General features: G+C 42.3%; 1 protein-coding gene across 1 annotated transcript in view; it reads right to left on the bottom strand.

Annotated features, from left to right (window-relative positions):
- The window catches only part of CROCC2 (ciliary rootlet coiled-coil, rootletin family member 2), a 118,998-nt gene that overhangs the window by 81,474 nt on the left and 19,659 nt on the right, over positions 1 to 17,865 (bottom strand). The window contains exons 2-6 of the mRNA XM_060242145.1: positions 14,755 to 14,905; positions 8,786 to 8,931; positions 4,785 to 4,943; positions 2,609 to 2,692; positions 289 to 395 (exon numbers count right to left, since the gene is read on the bottom strand). Coding sequence (XP_060098128.1) covers positions 289 to 395; positions 2,609 to 2,692; positions 4,785 to 4,943; positions 8,786 to 8,931; positions 14,755 to 14,905 — 647 coding nt within the window. The remainder of the gene's footprint in view (positions 1 to 288; positions 396 to 2,608; positions 2,693 to 4,784; positions 4,944 to 8,785; positions 8,932 to 14,754; positions 14,906 to 17,865) is intronic.

Here is a 17,865-nt window from a genome sequence, read left to right on the forward strand (position 1 = left end):
TTTGTTAAATAGAATGGATCTAGATGGGAACTGCCCTTGAAAAAAGTTCAAAAACAGCAGTTTGCATAAAATACAGTGCCCACCATTCTGGGTACCTTTCTACCTCATACAGGCTGCAAAGACTGTACTACTCAGTCATGAAACATCTACCTATGTGGTATCCAGGCCCAACTGAAGGAGCTTGTCTTTAAAACTATATATGACCTCAGCCTTCGGAACCTAAAGAAATGCTTTCTCCCATATATTTCACCTTGGGCATTAATTAGTCTCAGCAAACTGTACCCTTACCTCTGTCGTTCCTCCTCCAAGCGGATGAGGGAGCTCTCCAACTCCATATTGTGGTCATGCTCAAAATGACGTAAACGCAACTCTGTTGAGTCTAAACGTGTTTGGAGCTAGGGAAGAGGAAAGAAGTCAGATTCTACAGGTGTTGAACAAAATTTACCCAGCTGCACTTACTGAAAATATGGAGTCGTGTATAACTCAGACAACTGGAGCATTGTGTCCCCAATTCCCATTCCATTGTGTCCCCAATTCCCATTCCAGCTCCATAAAGATACATTGGTTTATAGTATCAATAACTGTGGAGCAGACCAACAAAACTAATAGAGATGCACTCCCCTGTCCCATTCTTGGAGAAGGTCAGCAGTAAGCCTCAAATTATTTTGATTCTTGGGACCTAAACAGGCTTTTTTTCAATTCAGTCTGAAACATTATCTTATTTAAGCACCACTTTCTCTTTCCAGGAGGCATTGATCACTTCCAGGATCCACCTGGAGATACTCTAACATTTTGTAATAAACCATGAATAGCAAAGATCAAGTGAGGAAGTGGTAGGTCACACTTCTCCAGACAGCTTGCCAATATCCTTGAGCTGCAATAACAGAAAGGCATCCAACAAAATGTGATCAAATCTAGAAACCTCCTGAGATTTGGTTGTCACAACTGCAGAGCAAGTAATTTTATCTGCAAAAAGCCTCACAAGCTTGCCATAATGAGTTACTGACTCTTCCAAGGGAACATTATCTTTGGATGACACTCAGAAGCCTCTCACTATTCAGAACAGCTCAGTTGGATGGCTACCTGCAATACTGTTGGCAGAGTAGTTAACACAGCAACAGTGCACAACCTGATTAAAGAATAGATAAAGGTTTATTTAGGAATTAATATACTTGATAGGAAATAGGAAAGACAGAGATAGGTTGCTACTACAGCTCTATCTCAGAGACAGGGCAATTGTGTGATACTTCTGAGAGGGAAATTGCCCTGAAAGTTGCAATCTGGAGATAGACAAGGAATGACACTTAACAGGAGAGAAGGTGCTGACCTCACTATCCTATCTAAATGTCTTCTTGCTGCCCCCTGCAGGGTCATCTTCTCTTCTTTGAACATTGCCTTTTGCAACAAATACAATAGTGGCCAAGAAGTAAAAAACCTTCATTTACATCATCACCACTGAACTGACATGATAATGTCTTTTCCTTTGTGATCTTTTGACTCCAACAGCAACACCTGACTAGCTGGCTGCAGAAGGTTAAGAGAGAATCCAGAAGAAAGAACAATCAGTACTTATTTCATACAACTTCATTTCAATGTATGACTCAATGTATGACTTCCTGGTTTCAAGACCAGGAAGCTGTGGGGAAATTGGAGGGAGCTGTGGGGAAATTGAAGGGAGCCACGGGTCAAAATGCACCCATGCAGCAACTGGTAGGGAATCGATTGCTCGAGCCGGGGAAAGCAGAAGCCTGGAGGTGGAGCAACTGCTAGTGAAGAATCAGTCACAGGTGGATAGAGTTGGATGGGAGGCAGGCTAGTTGATAGCCTCATATAGTGTACAGATCTGGTGGTGAGTGACCAAAGGCCCTAGAGCCATTGCAAAATTACTGGTTCCCCAAAATTTCAGCAGGTCTTTTGATAGTAGACAACCACCCTTAGCCAGTTACCATAGGACTGCAATGTCCCAGACATGGATATTAACTTGGTTTTTCTGGGCCTCAGCCCTTAAATATATAAAAGAGTATTGCCAGTACTGCCACCACATTATAAGATGGTTCTTCCCACTCTGGCTCCCTTGATCTTAATGCCTATCAACAAGACCTTACAGTTTCAGTCACTAGCTTAATTAATAGTGGTACTGAATGACCACAACAGTCATGTGCTTAGGATTCACATGTATATTATACTCCTGTACAGGCTTCTCTTTAGGAATGACAATCCTACCTCTAAACCTTGCGCAGTCTGTAAATTGAACTCAAGTGCTTTACATATTTGTCAGAGATAGTTTGTATCCTACTGTGAAAAAGGCTCTTGTGCTCAATAACCCTTTCATAAAATAAAGTTCCTCACTGGCTGGCTATGTGACCCATGTATTAGTAAAACACTGGACATGTCTAAAACCTGGGGGAAGCCTTTAAATGATATGGACTATACAAAGGAGTGTTTGTACCAGATATGCCATTAGGCCAGGCTGTCTGCCAAGCACTCGTTCCAATTAAATGTGCATGGCATGATGGGATAGTGATATACAAATTGCCCATGGTGTTAAGAGTCAAACAGTCACATGCTTCATCATTATCATTTACAGCATGAAAAAAGCCACACAGACCATCTGTTTCTGATGCTCGCACTCAGAGGTTTTCTCCAGCAGGTGCTGCTCCAGCTCCCCACATCTTTTCTTGTATTGCAGCATCTAGACCAAGGAGCAGAAAGGACAAAGGGTTCAGGCAGAGAGAATGAAAAGAGAGAACAAGAATAAGTAGTCCAGGTAAGAGGGACCCAGATTAAGTTTGATCTTTAGTCCTCCCAAGAACTGAAATCTAGACCAGTCGTTTCAAAGGGTTTTCAATCAATGCTAAAGAGAAGCATGAGAGAGTCCTTGGATTACTACCAAGATATTGGATGGGATGTGGGTGGTCACAATGTAATAAAAATAAACTAGGAATGGGAATCAGATGAACAGAATTGGAAATGTACTGCCAAATCTAGAGTCAATTTATATCCTAATGTCCACCTCATCCCATGCAAATTTCATATCACAGAACATTAAATGTTATAGGTAGACCACTTCCTTGAAAATTCAGGGATTTTCCATATATATTTTACCAAGGCTGAAACTGGTACCTACAGTGAATATACCATCTGCCAGAAACTTTTCCTAATCCAAGCCCTTTAGCCCCAGAAAATGTAAAATTCATACATGTAAAGACAAAAGGAAATCAGGAACTGTCTGTTCTTTGAGGGTGTAGTTTAATTTAGGATGTTCCATGTGCTTCACTTCCTGTCCCCACACCCAGTTCCAGCCAGCTTGTCTTCTATTTCTCATTATGATCTTGTCCTGGTGATACACTACAATTGTTTGTATATTGCAATAAACTTCTTTGGCACATGTTCCTTATGCAAAGTGAAGCCAACAGGTGGCTGTCCTAGAACATGCTGATTCTCCTCAATTTGTTCGGATGAGTGTCATACATTGGAGTAACTAATTAATCATATTCACCCTGCCTGAATCCTGCTTGTCAAAGATGGAGGAACAATTGCCAGAGTGGCTGATGTTTTAATTTGTGATATGCTAGGCCAAGCCTACAGCCAGAACTACTGGGGAGTTGAAGCTATCATAAGTTTAAATCCATTACTATCCCAGAAGCCAGAGAGAAGGGAAGCCCATGCAGCTGCTAAAACTGGAGTTTTTGGGTTGGGCCATATAAACATACCAAGTATTATGTTATGTTTGGAGAGAATGATAGCTGAGGAAATGGAAGCTGCCTTCCCTGCAGCATCCAGTGAGAATATAAACCTGCAAAAAAACTGCAAGAGGTGGAGAATGACAATATTAAAGTAATTGTCATGAAGAAATTAACTTGATGCAGTCCTGGCTACTAGCACTGGTGAATAGAAGCCAAAGCAAAGGAAAGTTCCGGCTGATTAATCAGAAACCAAGAGAAACTGTTGCTGCCAATGCAGTTGGGAATGAGAAGCATCAGATGAGAGATAATGGAAGGGCTCTCTTAGACTTTTACAAAGAATGTAACATGTCCTTCTTAGTATGAGGACCATCATCCACTTTAAACAACCCAAAAGCTTCTCAGTTCCTCCAGGAAAGATGTAGATAGAGGGATTTCTCAGGAATCTAGAAAATTATCTGACATGGTTTGCCAGGTAGTTAATGGATCCTAAAGACAATACAAAAGGCTGTGTTGATTCCTGCAGCTTTAATGGGAATTGCTGCAACTTGCTGATTGGTAGGTCTTTCTTTTTCTTTCATTCCCTCCCAGTTTCCCCTGTGATCCCGCCTCCATGTTTCAGTCTATAATCTAATCAAAAGTGCCACACGAGGGGGTGGCTCTCACACAGCTCTTAGCACCAGTCTATGGCACCATTAAGGATACTCTCCCCTCCCCCTGCCCACAAACAGGACTTTATTATAGTCAGGCCAAATGGTACAACCCAACCTGCCCCAAAGGGCATGCCTCAAGGTCATGGAAAATTGTAGCTCGTAGCCAAGAAAAATAATTTGGACAACCCATGTGCTACATATGGGGAACAATCTGTACAGAACAAAAAATGACCAGCCACACATAGTCATCAGATGAACAGCGAAACAGAAAAAGGCTGCATTTTTTCTGAATCCATGAGATAAATCCATTAATTCTCAGAGAACTTCTGTACAAAGTTCAAGTGACCTGTCCTCCTGAATCCTCTTGAGGAATTCCTACATAGGATCCTCCTAAAGAGACCTCATCCATTTCCTGCTCAAGAAATCTGGCCAAGGTGCCACCACCCACCTTGTTCTGCATCTTCTGAACTAGCTGAGCTTGGCGCTGCTGCCCGTCCTGATAGGCCTGCAGCTTGTGCTTGTATGTCTTCTCATCCTCTTTGAACTGCTGCCTCATCTGCAGGAAAAGTGTGTTTTCTTCCTCCTCTCCTTGCAGTGCTTGTTCCAGCTACAAAAGCAAAGACCCTCCCATATCCAAATGGCAAAGCAATAGCCAGGAGCCCCAGGGCTAGCTCCTGAAATACAAGGCAAGCCCAACAAAGCAAGATACAGCTATGCAAGTGAACAAACGAACTACAACTCCAGTGAACTCCAAAGCTCCCAAAGCAGCCGCTAACAGTTCATAAATTCAGTTTTTCTTCTAGCTCTTCCATACTGAAGGCTTTGAAATCAGTATGCAAAATCTCAAACACTCAAAATCTACATGCGTGCTAAATTAATGCAGAACTACTCATTTTGTATGAGCTAGATTTGCATTTTTTTTCTTTCAGATTTGTAACGCCGCCTTCTCTGAAATCCACAAAAGCACAGGGCACATAATGTTTTGTTCAAAACATACAATTTAGGCAGGAAAGAGAGGTGAGTTATGGACAAGTGAAAAAGACTAGATTAGTACACTCAACAGAACATAACTAAAAGGAAAACTAGTACTGTGTGGAGTGTGGGTCTTCCCCTGACACTGCCTGCTTATTTTCTAATACAACAGCTGCAAGGGCTATAACAATATGAAACCTGAGTTGCAAATGATACTTAGACACTGCAATATATCCAACCGCAGAAACTTGCATAAAAATGGCATAATTAAATATAATATATTAAAATATATACAACTAAAATATTCTATGCCAGTAAAGGGAGGCAGGCTGCAATCCTGCAAATTTTTTCCTGGGAACAAGCCCCACTTTTAAGTAAACCTGTTCAGGATTGTTCCTAGTGTATGGCGTAATGTTTAGAACATTGGGATCTGGGAGACCTTGGCTCAAATTCCCCCTCTGAGGGCCTAACTAGGTACTTTTTAGCAAGTCCTTGGGTTCACCAGAAGGACTTGCCATACGACATGTTTTTGTGAGTTCCCCATTGTGCATTCAATTCCCATGTGCAGGATCAGGATCCACAGCATGCTTCTTCCCTTCACCATTTTCCTGACATTAAACAGTCCTAGGGGCACTCTTTGCCCTTTTGGGGACTCCCTTTGTCCCAATGGGGTACCCAGAGGTTTCCCCAATAGAGCAAACATCCTTGAGGCTGTTTCAGGACGGGACAGCAAAAGGATAAAGACAGACTTGTTCTTACTAGTACTAGTGGCATCTTACAACAGATAAAAGGAAATCTGATTTAAACATTGCATCAAGAAGTCTCCCATTCATTCTTTCCGCTTCTGCATTCCCATTCAGTGCACATTCCATTCAACAGTAACAACAACACCCTAACATAAGCAGCTGGGAGTAGGGCAGCGGTCCCAGGCCTATTGGCTTTTGGGAAGGTTTGGTGCTGAGTCAGGCCTGGAACTTTGTGCCTGTCATGAGGGCTGGAGTGAGGGATTGTTTGGATTTGTAATTATTTATGCTTCTCTGGATGGGAATCTTTGTTGGGCCAAGAATGTGCTGCATCCTTGTACTCTCCAGGCATCAAATCAAGCATGCTTCTCCTGAGGAAGGGAGCAACAGAGTTAAACACCATGACCAGCTGTATCTGCAGGCTCCAAAAAGTAGCAGTGTGTGAAAACAGGAGCTAACTTCCTGTCTGCTTGAGCACGCCTGAGAAGTTATCAATGGGCTATGTTTGCACACCATAATCTCCCAACATTTGTACATCAGAATGTGATTCCTGGCAGTTCCCCATCAAAGGGTCATTGCTGCAGCACAATGCCAGAAAGCTGGTTGGGTTTAAAATGCAGCTGCTCTAACCATTCTATTTCCAAGGTTACTTCTATCAGAAATGCTTCTTTAAAAAATTGTTTTGTCCTCTGCCAGTAGCAGTTTCAGGGACCATTTTGACTGAATATCATTTGTTTTCTGTTATTGAAAAAAAATCTTTCTGCCAAGCAAAGGCCAACATAGTTTAACAAAGATTTCAGGTTTTCACGGCTGGTAACATCATTAGGGTTTGTAGAGTCTTTCGGGATCAAGTGCCGTGTTCTACTGGAGAAAGTTTTCCTTCCAGACGTTTCGTTCTCAGCTGCGGAGAACATCCTCAGTGGTGTTGCAGCCGGAGCAGGCGCTCAGACCTTCTTGGCTGCTGTGCATTGAGTGGGGCCAGGGCTGCTGGAGAGCTGCTATTTCTAGGCTGGAGGGTGTGTGATGAAAGGGCAATTGGTTTGTGGATGTGCCCATTGTTTGGTGGGGTTTCCTGGAAGGGTAGTGATAAGGAAACTGGCTGTTGAATGTGACCATTGTTCTGTGTTAATTGCTGGGAGGGTTGGAAGGGGTTTGAAGATAAGGAAGATGGTTGTTGACTGTGCTGATTGTTCTGTGGAATTTGCTGGTTGTTCTGAGACTTTCTGCAATTTATAGTCTGTAGGGTGTTTTGCAGAGCTGGGTACCAAGATTGGTGGATGAAAATGCCTTCTTCCTTTCTGTTAAAATTGTGCTGGTGTTTGTAAATCTCAATAGCACATCCACACAATGGGCACATCCACAAACCAATTGCCCTTTCATCACACACTCTCCAGCCTAGAAATAGCAGCTCTCCAGCAGCCCTGGCCCCACTCAATGCACAGCAGCCAAGAAGGTCTGAGCGCCTGCTCCGGCTGCAACGCCACTGAGGATGTTCTCCGCAGCTGAGAACGAAACGTCTGGAAGGAAAACTTTCTCCAGTAGAACACGGCACTTGATCCCGAAAGACTCTACAAACCCAACATAGTTTAACATAGTTCATAGTTAATGAACAAGGCCAAATAGTTCATTCCTTCTAGTCCTTACTGTTCCCTGCTCCCATGCTGAGAAGCCAGTCAAAAATACCAAACACCTTTCAGCTGCACTCCTAAGAATTTGTCATTGGTAGTAAGCCTTACGAAATAAAATCGGACTTACGTCTGAGTATACCTGCCTAGGATTACTCCCTTTCTTCCCAGGATGACATATAGCCATCCAAATCTGCAAAATTCCAGTGATATCAGAGGTCTTTCAGGGCAGGTTTCTCCTGCTTCAGTTATAATATTCACTCTGCCTAGGTGATCCTAACTTTACACATGCCCAAACCCCCACAAAGCTATAGGCTACTATATTACGGTAAATGTATTCAGTTTTTTGTCTGCTTTACTCTTTCTTCTTCTCTCTTTACATCTCTCTTTCTCCTTTTCTCCTCCCCTTAAAATGTACAAAACCCCAAAACAATGGTTTGACCCACCTTCAGGTGGGGTGCAACCCAATTATGCAGTGTGATCCATGATGAAGACCAATGCATCTGTGGCTAAGAGAGAGATTAACACATGCGCTTCAAGCCATGGGCCCATTGCTGCATTAAAGTGGAAAAGAGGTACAAAGCCCATCATCCCACATTATTCCCAGCTGTTGGTCCCCCCCCCCAAAAAAAAATTATTCACTTAGAATTAAAGTTAAAGTGGTGGTAGCTGAGAATATATAAGTATGTTCTGTTTGTTTTATTTTTATTTGAGAAAGTATTCCTGTTTGATGCAGTCTTTGAATGGAGCAAGGCTGACTGCCACTTTGAAAGAATGCAGTCTGGTGCTGTGACAACCTTATAGAAAACTTGATTTTTGAAAGTTGTACCACTGATCCTAAATGCCTTTTCTCCTTTAAAACAGCTTTTACTAGATGGCAGAAGACATTTATGATGTTCAAGAGCTGCCAAGACTAGGCCTTGTGACAGAAGACCCACATTATATAAAACTGAACGCATGTCCATATTGACTTGTCAAATTCCAAGCACAGGGAAACTAGTATAGGGCTAATTCATCAGTATGCCCTTCACTTTAAAAAAGAAAAGCATTGTCTAATATGGTTAATGCACAAAAGAAATATTTTGATGGATTTCTAACCTTGATCTTACCCTATTATTAATGGCCTGGTATTTGCTAGCTAGCTCATCTTTCTCAGCACGGGTTTGTGCCAGCAGGTCTTCAAGACGTGAGAGTTCCTTTTGCAGCAGGCAGTTTTCTTCTTGCATGTTCACTGGAAAGGTTATTTCTGACAAACCTGAGAAGAGGGGAAAAGGGATAGGTTAGTTGAGTGAACCAATTCAAACTAGCGACTGATTTGTCCTTTGTATAAACCAGACACATGGATTATCCTTCTATCCCATCAGGTTTAAATATAACTGAATGTGACTCCAAAACATCAGTAGTGAAATGGTCAGAATGGATGTGCCAATGCTCCAGTTTGACTAAAAGCGAGCACCTGTACTATACTAACTCTCTAGTCAAGGAGATGCAAGCTTGTACATGTGTGGAGACACTCTCCCCTTCAAAAAATTTCTAGGTTTGGACAAATGATCTCAGCTAATAAGATATTTGGCAGACCCAGATTCTGGGCATGACAGCAGCAATGCATCAGTTTGTAGGAAACAGATTCTACTATTTATTCTGGTATAGAGCTATGTGATGATAGCTATCATTTAATGGGACTCAGACTGCAGAAGCAATTCAACAAAGACCTCCAATAAACAATGCAATAGGACTATGCTTAAAGAATAATGTAAAAAACCCCTCAAGACATGACATACCCCAATGCAGAAGTGGGTTACAAGAGTTCCCTTTGCAGACACCATGCTGATTTTCTCATACAGGTGTTGTTCTTCTGTATGCTTAATAGTCTAATTACCATTGCTACTAAATTACATGGAACAGATGTTAAGCTAACTGCCTGTAATTCCCTAGATCCCATCTGAACCCCTTTTTTAAAAATTAGTATAAAATCCACCAGTTTCCAGTGTTCAGATACAGAGTTATTTTAGCAATAACTAACATATATTGGTTAGTAGAACAAAAATGTCACATAATTCCGTAAGCAGGGCCTTTTTTGAGCAGGAGCACACAGAAACACAGTTCCGACTGGCCTGGCATCAGGGGGTGTGGCCTAATATGTAAATGAGTTCTTGCTGGGCCTTTTCTTAAAAAAAAAACCTTGTCAGGGCTTATTTTGAGCAGGAACACACAGGAACATAGTTCTAGCTGGCTTTGTGCCAGGGAGTGTGACCTAATATGCAAATGAGTTCCTTCGTGCCAGGGAGTGTGACCTAATATGCAAATACTTATTGTTTATCTTAATGTTTTCAGCAATTTGCTACTCAAATTTTGCTGATAAAATTCTCTTTTTGTTTGCCTTACTGTCAACTTACATTTGTTTCCCAAGGACCTGTGGTCCTTTCCATTCTTCTCATTTGAACAAACCTTCTACATTTAAAAGAACCTTGACTTCCTTGACTTGGGGTGTTAACCATGCAGGCATCCTTTTAGGTATGCCTCTTGACTTGAGACATGCTTTCTATCTGAGCCTCAATTAATATAGTTTTAAATTGTTTCCAAGCGTAGTGGAGGGATATGAATATCCTATTTCTCCCTTTTAATTTCCTTCTAGAGTTGCCAATCCCCAGCTGGGGGCGGGGGATCCCCCAGTTTGGAGGTCTTCCCCCTGCTTCAAAGTTACCAGAAAGCAGGGGGGGGGATATCTGCTGGGCACTCAATTATTCCCTATGGAGACTGATTCCCATAGGGTATAATGGAGAATTGATCTGTGAGTATATGGGGCTCTGGAGGGGCTGGTTTTTATTTATGTAGAGGCACCAAATTTTCAGTATAGCATCTGATGCCTCTCCTCAAAACACCCACCAAGTTTCAAAAAGATTGGACCAGGGAGTCCAACTCTATGAACCCCCAAAGAAGGTGCCCCTATCCTTCATTATTTCCAAATGGAGGGAAGGCATTTAAAAAGCATGTGGCCCCTTTAAATGTGATTGCCAGAATTCTCTTCAGTGTTCAGTCATGCTTGTCACATTTTTGCCCCTGGCTCCACCCCTAAAGTATCCTGGTTCCACCCCTACAATCTCCTGGCTCCACCCCAAAGTCTCCAGATATTTATTGAGTTGGACTTGGCAACCCTATCTAGAACACATTGCAGTAATCTAATTCTCCACTGGAAAAACTGGGAAATTTTGGAGGGTGATGGAAAAAAAATTCTGTGGAATAGATTTTTCTCTTTGGAGATGAGAAAAATGCTAAAATAATATAGGATGCAGCAGTCTGCAAGTCTCTCCTATTATAGCATTGGGCACATTTTCAATTTTGCTTGTAGAAGACTAAGGCATTTATAATTTTCAATTCCATGAATATACCAATTAATATAATTTTATATGCTAACTGTATTATAATGGGTTCAGGGCGGATCACAACATGAACTGAACAACAATTAAAAAACTACCATTTATTTTTTTTAAAAAATACAATAAAATTAGCAAATCAAAACAATAGAACAATAAAACAAATAAGGTGCATTGTTAAGCAGGAGAGGCACATTTCACAGGATACAGCAGGTTTTGGCCCAAGATGAAATGATGGTGATAATAAATAGGATAGCACCATAGTCTGTAAAGGATGATGTTCCAATAAGGGAGGCCAACTGATGGAATAGTTGCTGGAATAGGACACCTGCTGCCTCAACCAAAGGCCTGGCAGAACAGCTCCATCTTACAGGCCCTACGAAATGACAGTAATTCAGGTAGGGCCTGGATCTTCATAGGGAGCTGATTCCACCAGGCAGGAGCCAGAGCTGACCCTGGTCAAGGCAAAATGGACGTCATTTGGGCCAGGGGTGGTCAGGCTGTGTTGTGTAGCAGACAGCAATGACCTCTGGGGAGTGTATGAGGAAAGGCAGTCCCTCAAGTATGTCGGACCCAGGATGTGTAAGGCTTTAAACATCAGTACCAAAACCTTGAAGTGGATCCGGTACTCAATTGGTAGCCAGTGTGATATCCAGGAAGACACCCCTGTACTTATTCCCAAGCCATACACCCCTGGAATGTGATATTGCAATGTAACCCTAGAATATTAATTGGATACAGCAATGCCCATTTGAATTGGAATGGTCTTTCTTGCACATAAGGGAGACAAATCCAGTTCCTTCTTGACCCAAAGCAGGTCTGTAATGTGGTTCTGGTCCACAAACCAGACAAACATGATGCCAGCTGAAAGGTTGAGAAGCATCCATCTTGCTCCTGGGAATGAAAATGTTCCGGGCCCAGAGAGACTGGTGGGCAGTGCCATAAAAATTTCTTCACTCTTTTGGCAACCTTTAAAAGTCCTGTTATCAAAGCATAAGGAAATAAGAATGACCCAAGAAACCTCCAACACAAATAAATGGCTTGTGTTTGGTATTCTTCAGGGCAAGACAGCAGGAACACAAAGGTTAGAGGCTAAGCACTCCTCTTGTTGTGAATGTGTGGTATAACCTGTAAACTGATATCGCAATTTTGACTTTTAACAGAGTTTCTATTTTTCTTTAATTAATTGCTAAGGCCATCAAAGTCAACCAGTCCCCTGACCACTTGATGGATGCCTATCCATGTTTGACACTAAGAGAGAAATCTATCACTTTTGGGGAGCTTCAAAGGAACCAGTTTTGGGGAAAACAAGGCCATAAAGTCATTTGGCCAGTGTAACTAAAATTCCTATGTTGGGGTATGGATCTATGATACAAATGGTCTCTGATTGGATATTACATATATGACACCCCAATTTTCCATTGGTGTGACACTATGCCCCCTCATTGGGTAGGTTAATTGAGTGATGTGACGTAATTTACCCTAGAAAACAGACAACCCAACCTGTCAGGTTTAGGAGCAGGTTCAGAGGGTCCTGAGAGCAGAAGAAAAAAAGGAAAAAGGGAATCCCTTCATCCTCTCCTTCCTCCACCCGCTTCCTACCCTCACCCCCCTTCCTCTCAAGAGAAATCTCCCTCCAGAGGCCTTGCATTTCCTCTGAGTGTACCCTGCAAGATATAGGTATTGTATCACCTTCCCCCATCCTGCTTATTCAGCTAAACTCTTGTATTCCTCTTGTATACTTGAAATTGTTTGATTGGGATGTAATATTTGAAAACTTATGCTATAATAAAATCCATTATTAACCAAAGGATTTTCAGTGGTCTATCTCCGTAGACACAGACATAGATCCCATTCACCTCACCTCTTGTAGGCCTACCATTTTGAGCTAAGAAATATTAATATTCCCCAATAAAAAGATGTTTGAGGTGTAACAGGAGTGGTGGAGAATGCGGGCATGTCCTGTACTTTTGGGAGCTGTGAGCCAAGCCTCAGAACCTAAATTTACAGACTTAGAGAAAAGACCCTGAAAAATCCTTCTGAAGTGTGTTTGTGAGATTCTGTGTTCTTGAAAACTATTGGTGGGGATCAGCTTTCTCTTTTTTCTCTCTACGGTAGAGTGTCAGTCAGCCGCACCAATTGGGCCATGAAATTGGGCCATGCAGTACACTACATTCAAGCTGGTGGTGCATGGAGATCTGCTCACCAAGAGCCACCCTTTGTCCCACCCACGGAGAAAGGAGGAAAATCACTGTAAGGCAACCCCCTGAACTCCAATGTCAGTAAGGTGGTGGGTCATTACATCATAATCGACCATGTCAGATGCTGCTGAAAAATCTAACAGTAACAGCAGCACTGACCTGCCTTGATCCAGATGCCTTCTGAGGTCATCTGTGAGGGCAACCAAAACAGTTTCCAACCCATGACCAGGGCAAAAGCTGGACTGGAAAGGGTCAAGGATTGAAGTATTCTCCAGGAAAGCTTGAAACTGCTCTGCCACCACTTTCTCAATTACCTTGCCCAGAAACGGAAGATTTGAGACTGGGCAGTAATTGGCTAGGACCATAAGGTTCAGAGATGACTTCTTTAAAAGTGGATGCACCACTGCCTCTTTGAGCCTAACTGGGAAAGTCCCTGATGACAGGGACATATTAATAATGTCAACCAGAGGGCTCCAGACATCAGCACCACCTGCTTTAACAAGCCAAGATGGGCAGGGGTCCAGAGGACAGGTGGTAGGCTTCACTGCAGCCAAGATCCTGTCCACATCTTCCAGAGAAAGTTGACTGAAGTGGTCAAAAAAAGGGCCAGAAGACAGACAACAGGCTTCCAGTTCTCATCCTGTATCAATTGTGGATGGGAGATCCTGACGGAGAGTCAGGACTTTATCTGAGAAATAAGTTGCAAAAGCCTTGCAGACAATGTCCAATTCCCTTATCTTTTGGTTGCCTGTCGGCACAATAGTTAACGATCAAATTATTCTAAATAATTGGGCTGGGCTCAATTTCACAGATGCAATGGAGGCTGTATAGAATTTCCTCTTAGCAAACTTCACTGCCTTCTCATAGACCTTCATAAACTTTCTATAAGAAGTTCTTGACTCCTCGTCATAAGAACACCGCCGCACTAGCTCTAGTCGTCTAAGTTGCTGCTTCATCCTCTGTAGCTCCAGGGTATACTATGGAGCTGCTTTGGCATGGCAGTGAAGAGGGCACCAGGGAGCAATGTCAATGGCTATAGTGAGCTGGGAATATCAGTCCTCCACTTGCTCATCTAGTGACCTGAGGGGCATCAGATCCCACAGAGCTTCCCAAAGCCACTCAGGGTCTAGTTGGCTCCATAGGTGAGCATAAATCCACTCATTGCCCAAACAGGAGGAGGCATAAAACCAAGTACATGTTGGCAGCTTAGGATATTTCTTTGTTTCTTTGCATTCATTCTTGTCTTCTTGCTCTGTCCCCAGGGAAGTGCCTCTCTGGGTGGCCCACACCCTTCCAGTCTCATCAGATCTCAGAAGCCAAGCAGGGTTGGTCCTAGTTAGTATTTGGATGGGAGACCACCAAGGAATACCAAGGTCACTGTGCAGAGGCAAGCAATGGCAAACCACCTCTGAACATCTCTTGCCTTGAAAAGGGGTTGCCATAAGTTTGCTATGACTTGATGGCACTTTTAAAATTCCTTTTTCCCTCCAGCAAAGACAGTACCTTGGGATGATGGTTCAGACAAGCTCTGTGTGATGATCTGCCGAATCCTGGCTGGAACAGTAGTGGGTGTAGCTCTTTCTCCTTCACCTCGCACAGTCAACGCTTTGTCGTCCCTGCTAGCTCTCGGATGCAGCACTGTATCCTCCAGTTTCTGAAACAAAGCCAGAAATCACAGCCTAATTGAAAGACCAGTTTAGTTATTGCTGATTGCTGACAGATTTCTGGAATATTCAGGGCTCCCTATAAATATGAAGTTGTCAGCCCAATTTTAAAGGTGCCCCTAACCCACCAGTGTGTCAGGTTGGGTTCATAGCTGCACAAGATAAGACTTGTATATTGTTATGCTATGTATAATTGTCACAAATACATGCTAAAAATGTCAACTGAGCTAAATAGCAAAGTCTAAAGCCAATCACAAAGTAGGCCTTCAACAGGGCTGTAGTGTTAAAGCTGTATTTGGTATCTTTGGGCACAAATAAGATATTACATTTTTTTCCATGCAAAGCTACTCCATCCCCTTGCCCTTTGAACAAAATGAGGAGGAGGTGGTCATTGGCCAGGGTCATTGGCCAGTGGTGGAAGGGAGAGTGAACCAATACTCACAACAGTGGTCTGAAAAAGGCTGTTTGGCTGGCCTAAGGATGGGACATTTATGGATCTGCATCAGGCTGGCCCTCCCTCTTTAGCCACAGCAAATAGAGGAGGCACCATTGGGAAACCAGGGATTGCTAATTCAACTTAACAGAAAACAAATCTGTGGTGTAATAACAATTTTACCCACATTTTCAAGTTTAAGACATTTCCTCAAAAGCCATGTAAAAACTATCATGAGAAATAAAATTCTATACTGTCCTGGTATAGAAGAATCCATGATACTATTTTAAAGTAATCTGTCACTTTAAAACCATGTAACTCTAGCACTGAAGCAGGAAATTCAGTATGGGTAGAAATAAAGAGTTATTCATAAGGTTGTTCTGAAAGCTTCAAGGTAGGCAAAAAGGTAGGGTGCAGTCAACCTTTAAACAAACAAAACAAATCAGGAATTCATATCCCCCTTCAAAGAGTTTCCATTCCCACTGTCTCTCTTGGTATTCCCTGGACTTTTGTTTATGTTGTTGCTGCCTATGATTTGGACTGCTAGCATCACTTTAATGTAGTACCACTAGTGAGAAAAACTGAGAAGGGGTACCACCTTTCCCAAATTTGGTCATTGGTCCTTTTAAAAATACTGCTTGCATGTACAAAGTTCAGTAAAAATTATGGGAGAGTCAAAGAACAGGGCTGTGTCAGGAATTCATGAGGACTCAGCCCCTGCAAGCTTCCAATGCCAAGGCTTAATGCTGGAATGTACAATATGACAATAAATTACGCCCCTTTCCCTGCCTGATATGGTTCTACCCCAAGACCACTATTCTCCATAATATTAGAGAAAGTTATAAGCCTTTTGAAAGTGTGTGACTAGCCACTGTTCCAATGTTGTCTTGGCATCAAACCTGTTAATCACCTAGCATCGAACAAACACTTCACTATTCTCCAGGACTTTTGTCAATTTTTGATGTTGAGGTCTTATGTCACTTGCTTACTTAACTTTTGTTGGTGGACTTTAAAAATCTGTTTTAATTTATGCTGACTTGCATTTGCTGTTTTGACTGTGTTTCACGCTATTTTAAGGTACATGTGTTTGATGCTGCTTAATACTGGTTCAGACTTTTTTTTACAGTTTTGGTGGTGCTGTGCTGTTTTATTCCTTTTTAGCTTTTCAGGTTGTTTTCCTAGTTTTATTGTTCCATCTTGCTTTACTGTATTACAAGTTTCAGCATATTCTGTGAGTTTATTGTAAATCTTCTCAAGCAAAAGTTCTGGAAAGAACAGTAGATAAATACTTGCAGTAAAATAAGTAACTCTGTTTTATTTAGCTTTACCAACTCAGCTTCCTTGGCCTCTTCAGATGAATTTGCTCTCTGAAATCCAGGTGTTCAATACACTGAGCACATCCCTACACTTCTCCTGTCATGCATAGGGGTATTCATTATAAAACATTAGATAATCCCCACAGCTTCTGTTAGTTTATGGACTTTATAACTGGGTTTATCCTTCAGATTCTGGCATGTTTGTTTTTAAAACTCAGTCCTATCTCATGGTTAGATGAAGTTTGTTTTTAAGTTTACTATAGCAGGCGAGTGTTTACTTCTGGGGTATCCATATCCAGTTTTCAAACTCAAACAGGTGTCTAATTTGTTTGGCTTTTGACTTTTTTTCAGTATTTTTGTTGATAGGGATTTGATGCATTTCACTGTAGCTCTCTCAGGCTTTTAGAGCAAGAGGCAGAAAATGAAAGATGCATTTTGCTGCTATAATGCTACGCATAATGACAAAGGAAAAAGCAGTTGCTGCCATACTGACAGAACTAAAGGTACATGAGTTACAATGCAGCAAGACTGCCCTCTATAGATTTCTGGATGCTTTGGCTGCAGGGAACAAAGGCCTGCAATGGAATTCAGAGACCACTGAAAGGTGAAAATTCATCTTTTTAACCTGTTTTATGGTCATCTCCCATCCTGAAGACTGTCTTATCAATTTCATTTTAGACTGCTGTGTTTCTTTTATGCTAATTTGATGCTTTATTGATGTGTGATGCTTTTATTGCTGTGTTGGTTTTTTATTGTTTTGACTGTGAACTGCCTCAAGGAAGTTTTGGGAGACATGCACACAATTTCCGGAATAAAGTACTTTTTCATTCCTTTCCAGCAGTTAGTGTGCATGAGTGAAAAAAAGAAGAAAGGCAGTTCTTAACACGTACTCAAACTATGTTCATGTAGGAATGCTGATTTATGATTTTTTCTTACATTTTACATTTTCTTACATATGTGATTTCAGTCTTTGGGCCTAGAAGCTCATGGGCTACCTTTTATGGCAGGGGTGGGGAACCTCTGGTCCACGGGCTGTTTATGGCCCGTGAGACTCCACAGACTGGCCCCCAGCGGCCTCCCCAGGCCCAGCTGGCCTGCGGGGATCTCTAGGCCGTGCTGTGCACCGGCCTCCCGGGCCCAGGTGGCTGCCGGCAATCATGGGGCTGTGCACCAGCCTCCCCATTCCCAACTGGCCGGTGGC

This window comes from Heteronotia binoei, chromosome 6, assembly GCF_032191835.1.
Source record: "Heteronotia binoei isolate CCM8104 ecotype False Entrance Well chromosome 6, APGP_CSIRO_Hbin_v1, whole genome shotgun sequence".
NCBI classification, from domain to species: domain Eukaryota; kingdom Metazoa; phylum Chordata; class Lepidosauria; order Squamata; family Gekkonidae; genus Heteronotia; species Heteronotia binoei.